The sequence below is a fragment of the Chiloscyllium plagiosum genome, chromosome 4 (genome assembly GCF_004010195.1).
Source record: "Chiloscyllium plagiosum isolate BGI_BamShark_2017 chromosome 4, ASM401019v2, whole genome shotgun sequence".
Lineage (NCBI taxonomy): Eukaryota > Metazoa > Chordata > Chondrichthyes > Orectolobiformes > Hemiscylliidae > Chiloscyllium > Chiloscyllium plagiosum.
In genome coordinates this window covers 51,132,204-51,149,714 of record NC_057713.1, presented here as the reverse complement: position 1 = coordinate 51,149,714, position 17,511 = coordinate 51,132,204, and the positions used below count along the sequence as shown (strand labels likewise).

The 17,511-nt window shown below is 39.4% G+C and overlaps 1 protein-coding gene across 10 annotated transcripts in view; it reads right to left on the bottom strand.

Annotated features, from left to right (window-relative positions):
• myom1b (myomesin 1b) overlaps nt 1-17,511 on the bottom strand; it is a 160,050-nt gene that overhangs the window by 112,590 nt on the left and 29,949 nt on the right. For all 10 annotated transcript variants that reach the window (XM_043688205.1, XM_043688206.1, XM_043688208.1 and 7 more), the window contains 6 exons: nt 15,699-15,894; nt 13,164-13,321; nt 9,484-9,576; nt 5,708-5,796; nt 5,544-5,603; nt 2,758-2,922 (listed from right to left, as the gene is read on the bottom strand). In XM_043688205.1, coding sequence (XP_043544140.1) covers nt 2,758-2,922; nt 5,544-5,603; nt 5,708-5,796; nt 9,484-9,576; nt 13,164-13,321; nt 15,699-15,894 — 761 coding nt within the window. The remainder of the gene's footprint in view (nt 1-2,757; nt 2,923-5,543; nt 5,604-5,707; nt 5,797-9,483; nt 9,577-13,163; nt 13,322-15,698; nt 15,895-17,511) is intronic.

Genomic DNA, 17,511 nt, shown 5'->3' with positions numbered 1-17,511 from the left:
CCCCTCCCCCATGTCCCTCCTCCCTACCTTTTATCTTAGCCTGCTGGACACACTTTCCTCATTCCTGAAGAAAGGCTTATGCCCGAAATGTCGATTCTCCTGCTCCTTGGATGCTGCCTGACCTGCTGCGCTTTTCCAGCAACACATTTTCAGCTCTGATCTCCAGCATCTGCAGTCCTCACTCTCTCCTTGGAAATATATCGACAGTCCTTCACTATCACTGGGTCAAAATCCTGGAATTCACTCCCAGACAGCATTGTGGGTCAACCTACAGCATATGGACTGCGGCAGTTCAAGAAGATTGCTCACCACCACCTTCTCAAAGACAAATAGAGCAGGACAATAAATGCTGGCCCAGCCAACAATATCCACGTATCCCACAAGTGATTACATTTTTTAAAAAGTGCTTGGAGGTCCAAAGATACAGAAATAAAAATACCACCCATAGACTGTATGTGACCTCAATAAAATGGATTGAGCCAATGTAGTATGAATATTAACTCTTTGAGAACAACTGAAATACAACTGAGAAAGTGAAAGGAATGAAATGACAAGGGCGCTCCAATCGTTTGATCAAAATCTATTAATAACTTTTCCCAGTTCTGTAGAAAGGTCACGGCCCTGAAATGTTAACTGTTTCTCTTTCTGAATTGCTGCTAGAACTGTTGAATATCTCACAGGGTCATATACAACACATTTGGATTATCTATCACACCACAGAAATCCAGTCAGTCCCATTCCTCCATTCTATACAGTAATCCTACAAGTTTATTTCCTTCGAGTCACTATCCAATTTTCTTTTGAAACACTTATTGTTTTCACAAGCATGACCCTTATGGGCAATGAATTACAGGTCTTCACCATTCTCTTCATAGATTCCCCCTGTATGGCCTGCCCAAAACCCTAAATCTGCAATCCCTAGTCCTTGTGGAATCAGCTAGTGGGAACAGTTTTCCCAGTTTGAATTACAGAATATTCTTGAACATTTTAATCAATTTGCTCCAATCTCCTTTGCTACATAAAAGGGAACAATACCAGCTTCGCCAATCTAATTCTATAATTAAACTCCCAAATTCCTGAACCATTCTGATAAATCTCTTTTACACTCTCTTAAAGACCCTCACATCCCTCTTAAAATTGGGTGGTCAGCACTCGACACAATACTCCATTTGAGTCCTAACCAGCACTTTCTAAAGATTCAGCATAACCTGCTTGCTTTTCACCCATAATGGGGTAGCACAATGGCTCAGTGGTTAGCACTGCATGCCTCACAGCACCAGGGTTGCAGGCTCGATTCCAGCCTCCGGCAACTGTCTGTGTGGAGTTTGCACATTCTCTCCGTGTCTGTGTGGGTTTCCTCCGGGTGCTCCGCTTTCCTCCCACAGTCTAAAGATGTGCAGTTGAGGTGAATTGGCCATGCTAAATTACCCATAGTGCTAGGTGCATTAATCAGAGGGAAATGGGTCTGTGTGGGTTACTCTTCAGAGGGTCAGTGTGGACTTGTTGGGCTGAATAGGTTGTTTCCACACTGTAAAGAATCTAATCTAATAATCTACTTATGAATTCCAGTTTCCTATGCACTTTGCTCATTACTTTCTCAAAATGTCCTACCACCTTCAAAGTCAACAGCTCAAAGATTTATGCACATACACTTCTAAGTCTTCCTGTTCCTGCACATTCTTCACAAATGTGCCATTGGTGATCATTGCCTTTCCCTATCCCTCCTATTAAAATACACTTCTTCACAACAAATCCCATTTCTGCCACTCGCCTGCCATGCTGCAGGCAGGTCATATCTTCATCACTGTTTGCAACTCCACTAAGTTTGGTATCATCAGCAAACTTTGAAAATCTACTCTGCATTCCAAGACCCAAGCTATTTACATATAACAAAAATGGGTGGTTTCCTAGGGAATACCACTGTCTATCACTGTTCAGTCTGAAAAGTAGATACACTGTCCAATTAAGGACAGCAGGCAGGCTGTCAAAGCTGAATGACCAATCAGACACCCTCCAAACAGCAATAGCAGAAAGTCCTTATTGGTAAGTAAGAGCACTTCAAAACAAAAGTACTCTCTCTATGACGTTTTTAAAATTCAATTTTTCAAAAATCCTTTGTCACCAGGCTACCATTTTGCAGCTAAACTTTACCACAGTGGCTTCCATTTGCTGGTGGGCCCAGAGCAGCAGGGAGGGCCTACAAGCCAGGCTGGCGTGCCAGCCCTCAATTTGCCAACCTGAGGCTACCTTGAAGTAGCTAAATTGACCTGCAATACCCACAGGAATCTGAGGAACTATTTAATCCCAATTTGCCAACATCAGTTGATGCTGAACTACCTCTTAATTAGTTTGGTGGACTATACCTACCACCCTCTATCCTGCTGCAGGAAAATGGTTCAGAACTGGCATACCAGCTGGAGGTGCTATTTCTAATGTCTGCTAATATCCACTTTTGGCACTGCCAGAGAATTTATCCACAGATAAAAAGAGTGTTAGATTTAGCGACATGATCCTGCACAGTTTAAAAGCTTAACTTTACTCATATCTAAGCTCACAAATAAAGAATGCCTACATGTGTGACACTGGGATGGGTGATGGGGCCAGATTAGAACATTATATGTGGAACAATGTATAATTACTTTCACTGCATTTAGGAAGGAGGGACATTCATTAACCATATTTATCAGCCTCTAGGTCTTCAGTTTCTTGCCAACTGCAACTTGATATTGGTTTCTCCAAAGCACAACCAACACTTACCATTGCGCCACCACTGGATCTCAGGCTGGAATCGCTTTAGGTTAGGGTGAACGATGACAGTGCAGCCCAAACTCAATGTGTCACCTTCCTTACCAAATGACACATTAAACTTATCAACAAAGTGCACTTCAAACTTCATATGAGGGTCACCAGGGAAGTAGTCATCTGTTTGGAAAAAAAAGTCTTTAGTTTTTTTAAATATTTTTCTTTCACTGTTGTGTTTCTAACACTATCACTTGTAAGTAATTCTTGAGAGTAGCTCTTAATTATTTTGAACTGGGATATTTGGCGAAGGACTACTGATTAGCACTCTCCAGCTATGGTTATCAACTTTAGAAGGTTTACAACTGGGTACAGTGTTTGCCAGATCTGTCCAATGTGGGATATCTTTTCATCTTTATATGGAATTATGTACTCGTTAACAGAATGTGCACAGATGAATTTCGGATGGAGGTATTATTTATAAATTTGACATTTTTGTCTTATAGTTAATTTAGCTAAATACAAATCCACGCATATAAGAATCTGAATTTTGATAAAGAATAGAGACCCACATAAATATGTACAGTAATAATGTACAGTAAATACAGATATAATAAAAGTAAATGCAAATATAATAGAACACTTTTAGACTGCATAATAATTTAAACTATGCTTACAATAATAATATTTTCATCATTGAAATTTCAGCCCTGAATGTACTGAATCTCCAAAATAAAATACCAGAAACTGCTGAAGAATTTGGCCATGGAAGTCCCGCCTGCCTGGAGCTGTCGGCCAATCAAAGCTCAGCAGCACTATGGACAAAGGCTATGGTTGCTGGAAGGACAGCACTGACCAGGGCCCCAGATGGAGGACTAGCACTGAGACAGGTCAACCTGGTTTGGTGGAGGGCAGCAGTGGTAGTTTCTGGGCTACAGGGTAGCTGGGACAGAGGGTGGGGGTGACAGAAGAAAGGGTGTGGATTGGTGCTCAGGAGGTAATTGAATAAACTTGCCTGCTGTGTTCAGGGGAGGGGCTTCCTACTGCCACAATCTGGGGCCAAGCGCATGCACAGATGGGGTTGAAGAGAATGGTCTTTGAAAGCAAATCCCTGCCCTTGCCTTCAATTTCTGTAACTCCTTTTTCCTGTGACATCCCTCCCCCTTTGCCTCAATGAGGAACAAAAGAAAAAGACAAACCTATTTGCTTTTGGATCTCCAGATGAGTATGCCCTAAAAATTTTTTATCCAGTAGCTTCTGGTGAGATAGGATAGCAGTGTCAAAGCCTGTGAAAGGCCAGGAACCTCATCAAAACTCACCAGTCAGTTGTTAATAAGTTGTCAATCTGGTGAGTTTTGAGTGGGTGGTGAGTTCATTGACATCTGACATACCCACTCCCAGGCTGACCTTAAAAAAGGTAAAATCTCAGCCCAATCACTTTCTATCTTGGATTGCTTTGTCTATTTCATGTTTAAAATCACACAACATCAGCTTGTAGTCCAACAGGTTTATTTGAAAATACAAGCTTGTACTTTCAAATAAACTTGTTGGACTATAAACTAGTGTTATGTGATTTTTAACTTTGTCCACCCCGGTCCAACACTGGCACCTCCACATCAAATTTCAAGTTTTACAATTCTATAAAACCAAGGTCCAAAACATTTATCTACCGGCCACTTCAAAAGGCTGATTGTCTGGCAGCTCTTTGCCATCAAAACTTGTTTTCAATTCAGGTACATATCCTTAATTATTTTCCTTAATCCTTATGCATGGAAACTCTACCTTCGTATCTTTGATTAGTTCCCACCAGCTTCCTTTCAAATTAATCTTGTGTTATTATCTAATGCGCTTTAGAGATTTGTTTTAGACTGAGCTTTTGTTTCAATTACATGCAGTTCATTAAATCAATTTCTGATTTCACATTCTGCAGCCAGTTATGCTTTCTATTTTTCTATTCAAGATCTTTAGTTAATTATGTTGATTGTATGCTACGTAATGTACCCTCTTTAGTCTTCCAATCCAGGCCTGCTGCAGTGTTCCAGTGAGGCTCAGTGCAAGCTGGAAGAACAGCATTTCATTTTCTGCTTGTGGACCTAACAGCTTTCAAAACTCAATATCAAGTTCAATCATTTTATAGCCTAAACACTTCCTTCCAGGTCTTTTACCTCGCTCTGCATCCTAGGTCCTGTCATGACATGTGTTGCTTTGAGCACGTGCCCTATTCATAGACACTATTATCAACTATCTAACATTTTTTCTTCTCTGACTTACTATCAACAATCTCCTTTCTCTGACTAATTTATTCCCCCGCCCCTCTCTCTCTCTCTCTGGGCTCCATCTCATCTATGTGCTCAACCATTTGTCTCTCAAACCCTTGTCATCTGCATATATACTCCATTTTTTTATGCTTTTAGTTCTCACGAAAGTTCACTGGACATGAAATGTCTGTTTCTCTTATCACAAATGCTGCCAGACCTGCTGAGTTTCTCCAACAATTGCTGTTTTTGTTTTAGAAATTGGTAAGTATCAGCAACCAGAATATTCAAACTTACTGCGGTGTTAGTTTTAATTGAGAAAGCTAGGCAGAGTATCAAAAAATTTGAAAACAGCAGAAGACCATTTAAAACTACATCAGTCAATGCAAAGTTTTAGGTTTTAAAATCTACAGGTCATGGAAGAGATTTTGTGCATGTCAATGCAGAGAAGAAATCACCTTGGAATCAATTACCAAAGTGTAAGTCTTTCTCAACTAAGAGTAGGAATCTTTAATAAAGCTGGTCATCCAAAATGACCATGATACTTACATGATGGAGGTGCAATTCTTCCAGGGTGGAATGAGAGATCACCATGCTCTGCTTTGAATCCTGGAATAAATGGGAAACAGTTGGGATGTGACTCTGCAATCCACCACGAAACTTTTCAAACAACCAGAACAGATTCACATGAAAAATTTATTTTGTGAACATACTTTTCACAACTACTGATGCAAAAGTTGAAAGTTCTCCCTTTGCATTCATGGCTGAAGCACGATACTGAGCAGTGTCATCAAAGTCACAACTGAAATGAAACCAGATGCCAGAATTAGATAGAAAGAAAAGCAATGCTAAATACATAATTTCGCAAAGATATCTCTACATTAAAAATGTTTAAATTTTCTCATTTTCTTCCCTTTCCTCCTCTTCAGAAGATACGAACTCCATGAAGGGATATGTTTGCTTAGGGGGTGGTCCCCGGTTAGCTTCTAATCAATTCTGTTTGCCATGTCTAATGAAAGTAAATTCTAAAGCTTTGATTTTATTTAATTTCTAGGAAAAAAAACTATATATTAAGCTCTCCCATGGTTCACTTAGCCCAATAAATGGACTGCTTGTTTCTGAAAGTTGAACATTTGCTCTGTTGAGTTAGCTGTCAAAGTGTAAGGGCATTATAATTGAACTGAATAGACTCTATGAATGGGACCCTGTGTTCAGCTTCCACTTATTATGTGTCTGATGATCTGATTATTTGCCAATTGCAAATAGTCCCTGAGTATATTCCCGTGGGTGCTTGTTGCTCGATACTTTAGGCGAATTTCTGTGACTTGCACTAATGTTTCCATTATGTTTTTCTCTGAAAGCATCTAGACAGAGTCTGTGTTCCTCCATGACTGGATAAAATCTGCATTTTCCAATTGCAAAATTTCTGTGGGCTTAATGTCGAAACTGGCTTTGTATTAACATAGAAACCAGAAAGCCATTGCTGTAGGTGGAATTACAGTCTGCCGCATAAAAAAGACAAGGAGAAAAAAAAGCAAAGACAAAATTAGAGGAGGCAATAAAATTAAGAAATGTAACTGCAGTAGTACAATTTTTCTTGAGTCAGCATTGGATTGCAGAAGCATTCTCAACTTTCCAGCTCTAAAATGTCAGCACATAATCTAAGCTAACATTTCAGTAAGTACTGAAGGTGTGATGTAATATCAGAGGTGCTACCTTTCCAATGAAATGGCTCCCTCTTATCCTTTCACATCTAAGTAAAGGATCATATCACCCTCTATAGAGCAGGAACAAAGTTGCTCTGGTTTCAGAATCAACCAGTTATTCTTCAACCAACATTTCTAAACCAGATAATTTGCTTATTTATCACACTCCTGTTTGAGAGTCCTCTCTGCTTACAGATTGGTGATTATAGAGTCATAGAGATGTACAGCATGGAAACAGACCCTTCGGTCCAACTTGTCAATGCTGACCTAAACTAATCTCGTCCCATTTGCCAGCACTTGCCCCATATCCCTCTAAACCCTTCCAAATCATACATCCATCCAGATGGCTCTTAAATGTTGTAATTGTACCAGCCTCCACCACTTCATCTAGCAGCTCATCCATACAAGCCCCACCCTCTGTCTGAAAATGTTGCCCCTTAGGTCCCTTTTAAATCTTTCCCCTCTCACCTTAAACCTATGTCCTCTAGTTCTGGACTGCCCCACGCCAGGGAAAAGACTTTGTCTATTTACCCTATCCATGCCTCTCATGATTTTATAAATCTCAATAAGGTCACCTCTCAGCCTCCGACGCTCCAGGGAAAACAGCCCCAGCCTGTTCAGCCTCTTCCTATAGCTCAAATCCTCCATCCCTGGAAACATTCTTGTAAATCTTTTCTGAACCCTTTCAAGTTTCACAACATCCTTCGAAGAGAAGGAAACCAGAATTGCAAACAATATTCTAAAAGTGACCTAACCAGTGTTCTGTACAGCCGCAACATGACCTCCCAACATCTATGCTCAATGCTCTGTCCAATAAAGGAAACCATACCAAACACCTTCTTCACTATTTTATCTACCTGCGACTCTACTTTCAAGGAACTATGAACCTGCACTCAAAGGTGTCTTCGATCAGCAATACTCCCTAGGATCTTCCTATTAAGTGTATAAGTCCTGCTCTAACTTGCCTTTCCAAAATGCAGCAGCTCACATTTATCTAAATTAACTCCATGTGCCACTCCTCAGCCCATTGGCCCATCTGATCAAGATCCTGTTGTATTCTGACGTAATCTTCTTTTAGGCCAATATGTTTCTTTATAACAGTATCTACATTTCAAAGTAATATGGGACTGTATAAATTCAGGTTAATTGAGCAGTAATAAAACAATCAACTGTATCAACAATGACGTAATTAGGAAAAGATCGGTATAAATAGAACTTAACAAAAACAGAAACTCAGTGAACATATTTAAATGTAGCAACTTTACGGTTGAATGTATATTGACTAAATCAGGTGGCAGCACTATGATCAACCAAACAGAGCTCTTCTGTAGTTTCAAAGGTAACATTCAGCTATTTATAAACTGGTGATAATAGATTCCTGCAGCAATCGACTGTAAAACAATAAGTTAGCAGTTCCAATTAAGTTCTGCTTGGAATATTCCAGCATGAATGAACAAATTACAATATTGGACAATGCCATAATTATATTTTTACGCTTAGCATGGACATGATGTGCTGTAGGGCATCCTTCTGTGCCTTTAATTTACCTGTTCTTTCCTATGCTTTGAATGTGTTATACTGCAACATACTATATGCATGCAAATTCTTATTAAAAGTCAATGATAAAGCATTATTTTATCCAAATTCTATTCTTGCCAAATGTAACACTCTCTTCTGTTCTTAAGAAAAATTTTTCTAACTCCATCATATGAGAAATAATCTCTATATTCCAATGTTTATCGTCTATTTCTGTCTTTTATATTTGCCATATCGAAATTAAGCTGTTAAATATGAGTAACTGAATTGTCAAAATAATTTGTCAAACTGTTTTGGATTGTCACTTAATGATCTAAATGTCCATTTATTGCAAGTTTCACATTATGATTATTAATTCTACCAAACTTATTTTCCACCAATGTACAATTAATATAACACAAGAAGAAAACATGTAATGACTCAAAATTGCAATTACAAACATTAAGACAAAAAACCTCAATAGATCTGGTTGTAATTATTTTCTCTGCTGTTGTTAACAAGGCAACTTTTAATAATAGGCATTTGTTTCTCATTTAAAATAACTAGGAAATTATTTTCACATAAATTCATTCCCTTTGACATTACCGTCCGTGTAAAATAATTTCAAGGCCAGAGTTATAATTATTTGGTCCATATTATAACTGACAATAACTTTTAACCTGACTTTATTTGGAAATGTATTGCACAATCTTATAGGAGTCTGAATGACATGGGTTATAGTGAGATGTGTAGCAGAATTGGGTAATAAATGGTGCATGTTAATAAAGAGATCATCTCTCTCCATCTTTTATTTTGGCTTTTCGCAAGTGGCTTGGCGAGATTCTCATAAGATAATGATGAGGTGCCAATTGGCAATTGTTGGGGCAAGTTTAACTCATGACAATCAATGTTAAGTACTACAGCAGACTCTAGTCCAATTTTGGTATCTACAATTGAGAAAGAGAAGAGGAGAGAGGAAAAAAGAACGACTGTCTCAAGCCATCAATCCCAGTTAATAAGGTCCGTTACAAATTGTGCAATGTCATGAAATTCTTAACACATGTGCAAGTATTAGGACTCTACAAACCAAAACAACCGACTGATAATCTACTCGTTTTTCCTTATGTTTCCACAATCATTAATGTTTGAGTCACTTTGCAGGTGTTAGTGAATCACTAATGAAACTACCAATACTAGTTCTTCTTGTAACAGAAACTGACTACTCAAACTAATTGACTTTAGATTGAAGAAAGAAAATAGTTTCTCACTTGTTAATTTCCAAGGAATGAACACCGTATTTACTGTCGATGATATATTTTCCAGGATCAGTGTGGACATTGATGCTCACATTGTTCTTGTACCTAAGCATTGAAATAAAATGGGTGTTACAAATGTAAATAGCATAATGTAAAGCAGGAGCAACATCTGATATTTGTTCCAGTCATGAGCATCATATATGCAGGTAATCTGTAATGAATTCAAAACTATAAAGGTACACCAACACTAATTCCTCAAAATAATTCAAATCAAGACTTTCTCAGTCCTGTTCAGCAGAATGGTTTTACTGAGAATGTCTCCTCTTAACTTTCTGCTAAGTCCTATCTGCAATATGCTGAAGTCACATCAAAATAGATTTTAATCAGCAGTGGTACATAATTTAATCTGACAAGATGTAAGGGATAACTAGGACAGCAAATGGAAATATAAACAATCAAGCCTTTTCCAGAAGGGGTGTTATGCACTCTATTATTTGTCATGTTTCCAGGTGCCTAAGTCTTAGACCTAGTTCAGAAACAGCATATCAGTCCCTTTTGCCCCCAAATCAGCAATGGTAGGGTGGGGTGGATGAAACTGGGCTTTCCCCATGAATAAGTGGGCTCAGCGGCCAAGGTTTCTAAATTGGTGAGCTGCAGTAAATCCAAGCCAAAGTGTGTGGCATGGTAGGTCACTGGTTAGCACTGCTGCATCACGGACCAGGGACCTAGGTTCAATTCCAGCCTTGGGCAACTGCCTGTGTGAAATTTGCATATTCTTCCCCCGTCAGTGTGGGTTTCCTCTGGGTGTCCAGTTTCTTTCCACAGTTCAAAGATGTGTACGTTAGGTGGATTGGCCATGCTGAATTCATGGAGTCCCTTCAGCTGAACAAGTTCATACTGACCCTGCGAAGAGTAACCCACCCAGACCCAGTCCCCTACCCTATTACTCGACATTTACCCCTGAAGAATGCACCTACCCTACACATTCTTGAACACTATGTGCAATTTCCCAGTTAATTTACCCAACCTGCACATCTTTGGATTGTGGGAGGAAACCCATGCAGACACAGGGAGAATTGTCTGTGTGGTGTTTGCACAGTCATCAGAGTCTGGAATCATACCCGGGTTACCCTGTGAGGAAGCAGTGCTAACCACTGAGCCACTGTGCCGCCCCCCAAATTGCCCATAGTGTCCAGGGATGTGCAAACTAGGTGGATTAGCCATGTGAAATGCAGGGTTACAGGGATAATGTAAGGGAGCTGTTCTGGGTGGGATGCTGTTCAGAGGAACAGTGTTGACTGGATGGGCAAAATGGCCTGCTTTCAGGCTGTAGAGATTCTAAAGAGATGTTACAGGAAAAGGTTAGCATGCATCAATTAACTAAACTTGAAACATTTTATTAAAATTTGATTTTTACGTGCCTTGCTAATGGAAATTTTGACCTATTAAGGACCTAAATGCAATTTTTAAATTAATGGCAAAGGACCTTTTTAAAGAGCATCCAAATACTTTGCCTCTGTTTCATAAGTTAAACAGATCATGTAAAACTTCCATTAAAAGAAGAGAGGCAAGTCATGAGCAGGATGGTAGTTGGTTCTGTAGACATATTAAATCATTTATTACCCTCATTTGATAAGAACCTGGGTTGAAGAGTTGAACCTGGGTGGAAAAATTTTAAGAGTTAAATAAAATGATTCTGTCCTCAAGTGCAAATGTGTATTCCTCATGTCTAATTCACAGTTCACATGTTTGAGTCTATAAATTTTTAGTTTTGGGAATTAAGTTTAACAATAGAAAATATGATAAATGCAACTAAAACACTTTGAACTTTGAACACTTTAAACAGTTGGTGCTGTGTTGCTTGAAGAGGTGAACAGCTAGGAATGTGAGGTAATTTTTAAAAGTTGGGTTTTAGTGTTTGCCACAACATTTAAGATAAACGGATGGTCAGGAGGCTAACAGATCAAAAACAGAAAGCGCTAGAGAAACTGAATGGGTCTAGCAGTACCTTTGGAGAAAGAGAAAAGTTACTGTTTTGATTCTAGAATGACCATTCTTCAGAAACAAAATGAACTGGAAAATTTTGTGTTTTTTTATGTTGCAGTCAGAGGGGAAGGAGAAGCAGATTGTGAGGGTGACAGAGCAAACGACAAAGGCAGTGGTAATGATTGCTCAGAGGCAGCTGTGTCATCTTGAAATTGAATGAATCTTGCTTCTCTGGTTTCAATTTTTCTGGGTGCATGTATGCTGGGAGAAGTTAGTTGAGTATGGAGCTGGGTGAGGTTACCTATAGTTTGAAGCTGTTGGAGTACTAAAGCAAAGACATTTCAGACAGCACAAATGTTGCTGTTAACAAATTCCAGGTAGTTGGGTAGAAGATGTCTCTGAAAGCTATTGTTCAGTGAGTCTGAGAGTTCAGGTGAAGGAAAGCCATAAGCAGTATTTTCTTGGTACAATTTTGGAGCTCAGAGAAGCCCAAAGAGGGTCAGCCTGTGAAGCTAGCTGTCTGCAAAAGAGCTGAAATTGTGCACATGAGTAGGTGCTGGAATGTGGCCTTGAGAAACCACTGCAACGCTATCCCAAGGAAGAGACTGAACAACTACGATGTGAGCATTCATTAAGGCAGTCCATGATTAAGTGATGATTTGGAGATGCCAGTGTACAAAGGTAAAAATCACTCAATACCAGGTTATAGTCCAACAGGTTTAATTGGAAGCACTAGCTTTCGGAACGGACAACCACCTGATGAAGGAGCGGCGCTCCGAAAGCTAATGCTTCCAATTAAACCTATTGGACTATAACCTGGTGTTGTGTGATCTTTAACCATGATTAAGTGGTTTTGGAGTTGCAAAGCTTGACTTTAAGAATTAAAATCTCTTGCAAAGGATACAGAATGTAAATGAAATTTGGTGATCCACAATGTTACATATATATTCAAGTCAGGATGTTAAGTCGTTTGGAGAGGAATTTGCAAGTGGTTATGTTGCAAGGTGGTGGGATGTTGTTCCCATGTATCTGCCACTCTTGCCCTTCGAGGTAGAATTGATTGTGGTTTGGAAGTTGCTGTCTGAGGATATTTGGTGATTTTCTGAAGTGCATCCTATAGATAGTACACAGTGCTGCCAATGAATATCAATGGTGGGGTGACTGAACGATTGTGGATGTGGTGCCAATCAAGAATGCTATTTTTTCCTAGATGCTGAATGTTGTTAGGGCTGCAGTAATACTGGCAAGTAGTGAGTATTCCATCACACTCCTGACTTATGACACTGTCGATGGTGGACAGGCTTCACGATTTAGGAGGTTACTTGCTGCAGTATTCCTAGACTCTGACCTCTTCTCGTAGTCACCGTATTGATATGGCGTGTCTGGTTTAGATTCTGGTTAATGATAACTCCAAGGACATTGGTAGTGTGGAATTTAGTGGTGGTAACGACACTGAATGTCAAAGGGCTATTGTTAGATTATATTTTATTAGAGATGGTCATTGCTTGGCATTTGTGTGGCATTTTACAATGCTTAGCCTGAAGGTCTTCTTTTAAGTTGACATTACCTGAAGAATGTATTTGGAAAGAAAAGGTAGAGTACACTGTTTTACTCTCATAAATAGCATTTTATCTTGCTTTGGTAGACAAGTGAAGACTGCTGGGAAAGGGGTTGATATTTTGTGCGAGCATAATAGAGGTCTTTACCATGTAACTCGAGGAACAGGCCAGCCTGAGACGGTGCAATGTAACTTCACATTCTGTTTCTCCCAGACAGTGTGGGACCTTGGCTTGATTATAAACTCAGGCAAACGAAGCAAGCTGTCTTCTCTCAGTCTTTTGTGAAAATCTTGAGTGTCATAAATCTGAGGCAAAATGGAGAAGAATATGAGGTTGATCCAGTGCCAACATTCAGCATTAGCAACATAATTACTTAAGTATTGTAGATGTTTAATAGATTTACAAAGAAAAGGCAAATTAGCATACTGAAAGGAAATAATAGTAAATTCAATTAAGAAAAGTTCTTTCTGGAAAAATATATAACAAACTAGTATAATCATGACTGCAAGTATCATAACAATATGTCATTGTCAGGATTTCTAACCCTCCTTTCAGCAGATGTGCAGTCAAACTGGGTGCATTAACCTCAGCTACCATCTTAAGGGCAACTAGGGATAGGCAATAAAAGTTAGAGCAGCTGATGTACCCAAACCCCATAAAAACAAAAAAAAGGTTAGCTAACAGATCTCACAGGCTGGGATTTCCTGTCCCTAATGTCGCACTCTTAGCTCCTTAGTACTGTCCACAATCTATTAGTTGCTGCTAGGCACCAGTTTTGAAAATTAGTCATGGTGCAGTGTCCTTGTTCCTTCTCCCTTTTTGGATTCCTATTCAAGATCACCTGAACTTTGTAGATTTTTAGTGTCATGAGCTACCCTGAGCTAAGATTCAAACACTATATCCAAACAAGATATCTTTTTGCATGACTAAAACTTACTTCCTATCTGATCTTCAATGTTGTTGCAGCCCTTAATCATTCTTTTGTCAATTCAAATCCAATTTTTCAATATCCTACTTCTAATTTCTCCAGTTACCTTAAGTTAATCCATAAGTAGTCCTGCTACCTATACTGTGTTCCAATAAAATTCTTCTCGCTCTTCCATTTGTATTTTTGTTTATCTCTCTCCATTACTCAGCTTACTAGAGAAGTCTGTATACTCCATGATTTCACTTCACCTTACCTCTCTGACCTTCCGAGTCCTAAGTCACAGCTTGCATCCTCTGCACTTCCTATCTGGTTCAGTTCTCCAATTTGAATGATGTTAATACCTCAAATAATGCTCAAGCAACACCCCACTTCCCTCTCAATACTCTTCCAACTTGTTACATCTTCTCCATCTTCAAATACATTCTTAAATCTACCTGCTTAGAATTCAAACTTTTAGCTTTCTTATTTAAGCTCCTATTTCTGCTTTGATCTGATGTACACAATGGGGAGCAGTGGACGTTCTCTTATTCGAACGGTGCTGCTTAAATATAAATTGTTGCTATAACAACGTCAACTAACAGGAAAAGAATGCTGATAAATAATACAGAATAACTGGTTCTAAATTTCAGTGCACTAAAATTTAGGATATATTCAATAGACTGAGCCCATTAAAGTCAGAAAGTTAATTATGCCTCCACTAAATTTTCAAAAGCAACTCAATTTAAAAAGTGTAAAATCAAAAGCTGTGAAACTTTTTTTTGTCACTAACACACTTGAAGGTGTAAGAATAAATTCACACCATCTCAGTTTCTAACTGTAGCATCTGAATTGGATGTTTGTTATTCTTCCTTGCATAGACATAAATATCATAAAATAATGCAGGCAGCATCATTGACACTAACTCATTAATGTCAAATATTTCCACGATCCCAGGTGGCAGCCTTCTACCAGCTGTCTGTCATTTCCTGCTGGTTTTGGGCAGGCAACTGACCAAGGGCATGCATTTAAGGTTCTGGGTACTAAAATCTCTTGGACCTCACTATGCTGAGATTGGAGGAATTTAATGCTTGCCTTGAGTCCATTGGATAAAATTAGCTGTGTAATTTGCAATAGATTTGGGTTTATAGTTTCTGTTTTCATCATCCAGTGATCAAAGCGAAGAATTACATGAAATACAATCATCAGCTTCTTTGGGCTAATCAGCCGTGGCTTCCCCTTTCAGAACAGTAAGGTGCAGTCCAAGATGGTATTGCCTAAGTGGGAGAGCATTCATTATTTCGATGGTACAAGTATTGGCACACAGTTCTATAATGTAATGGATCTTGCTGGATTAAAGGGACTTACAGATGTTTAACAGTAGCACCTTCAAGAAAGGAAGTGGAGAAGAAAGGGGAGAAAATCAGTGCAATATAAAATTGATAAATTTGGGAGGTAGGAGCAAGAAGAAAATGAAGGTAAAACTTTTACCCAAACAGCTCTAGAACAGAGAGATAATTATAGGGAAGACCATTGCTCCACTGCTTTTAAAGGGTCTCAGAGTCAATTAAATGGCCACTTTCAAAGTAAAGGGATTATGGCATATAGGGACAATATAGGGCTGACCTGTCAAAAGGCTTACTTTGCCTCATGCAGTTTCTGCTATTAAATATTCTTATTCCTTTCACTGAAATAAACTGTTTTTTTCCTTTCCCTGACATGAGCTTTGGTTCAGTATCAGGTACAGAGTGGCTAGATCGAAACTGTTGTTTATTTACCTCTTTATTCAGTGAAATGCGTTCAGCAGATTCCCGGATGGCAACTTTTCTTGACTTGTGCATGGCGGACTTCTCAATATGATGTTCTTCAATAGTATTACTTAGGGCAGAATGAGATTCTCCAGCGAAATGACTTGATTTTGACTGCTTGGTTCTTTCATCCTTTGAGCTGGTAATTCCACTGAAGTGCTCATGGCTAAACCAAAACAAATAATGCGGAAGTCAAATTAGCCTCATTCGTAATTACTGTTTATTATGGCATAGTCTACCCTGAATCCTTTGATTCAGTATTCCCTTTCACATTATAACTATTTACTCTCCTGCTCTTATCATGTCATTGACAGTGGGCGAGGTCATCTGCAAGTACAGATGAGCTTAATTACAACAAATAAAAACCGAAAGAGCTGTGGATGCAGTAAACCAGAAACAAAAATGGAAGTTGCTGGAAAAGCTCAGCAGATCTGGAAGCACATGTGAAGAGAAATCAGAGTTAATATTTCAGGTCTAGTGACTCTTCATCAGAGCAGGTTCGATGTTCTGGGGAAGGGTCACCAGACCCGAAACATTAACTCTGATTTCTCTTCACAGATGCTGCCAGATCCACTGAGCTTTTCCAGCAACTTCTGTTTTTGGTTCTTTATTACAACAAACTTTATTTTGATTTATTATAGCCATGAAATTAAAGCCATAAAACTTTGCAGCACATGATGTCAATACCCCAGCAATATAAAATGAGTCCAGTTGTTTGCTCACTCCCATAATCTTGGATCTTCTGCTGTTCAAATACTGATGCGAGCAAAGGCAGAACTTTGTGTCTGAACCATGTGACAAAGCATTTGATGCTCCAGTAACCCTTTATATAAATACATCTCTCCTTCACTCTTCACTCTCAAAAATTATAACTTGACTCTTCATTGGATTACTAACCAGAGAAAGTACTCCTCTTTGTTAAATTTTCTGTAGTCTTTCTCTGATGCAGTGGAAGCAGATCTCAAGCTTCTATAACAGTACCACATCTGAGATCATCCTACTGGACTTTACGTTGTAAGTTCTAAATGGCTTTATCTTCTAATAAGGTACCAAAGCTGAACATCACTGTCTAACACTGGCCTTATACTGGCCCATGTTTTGTACAAATGCATCATTACTCACTTACTTTTGTATTAGCTACTCATATTTATTAAATCAAAGTTCTATTAGGTTTTGTCTGGTTAGCCTGACCACCCTGGCCGACCCATTGTCTCAGCATGCTCCTGCCCCACTGAACTCATCTCTACCTAACTCGACACTGTCCTATCCCCCCTAGTCCAGGAACTCCCCACATACGTTCGAGACACCACCCATGCCCTCCACCTCCTCCAAGACTTCCATTTCCCCGGCCCCCAACACCTCATCTTCACCTTTGATATCCAATCCCTCTGCACCTCCATCCGCCATGACCAGGGCCTCCAAGCCCTCCATTTTTTCCCCTCCAGATATCCCCAACAGTACCCTTCCACCGACACTCTCATTCGTTTGGCCGAACTGGTGCTCACCCTTAATAATTTCTACTTTGAATCCTCCCACTTCCTCCACACCAAAGGGGTAGCCATGGGCACACGTATGGGCCCCAGCTATGCCTGTCTCTTCGTTGGCTACGTAGAGCAGTTGATCTTCCGTAATTACACCGGCACCACTCCCCACCTCTTCCTCCGCTACATTGATGACTGCATTGATGCCACCTCGTGCTCCCGCGAGGAGGATGAGCAATTCATCAACTTCACCAACACATTCCACCCCGACCTTAAATTTACCTGGACCATCTCCGACACCT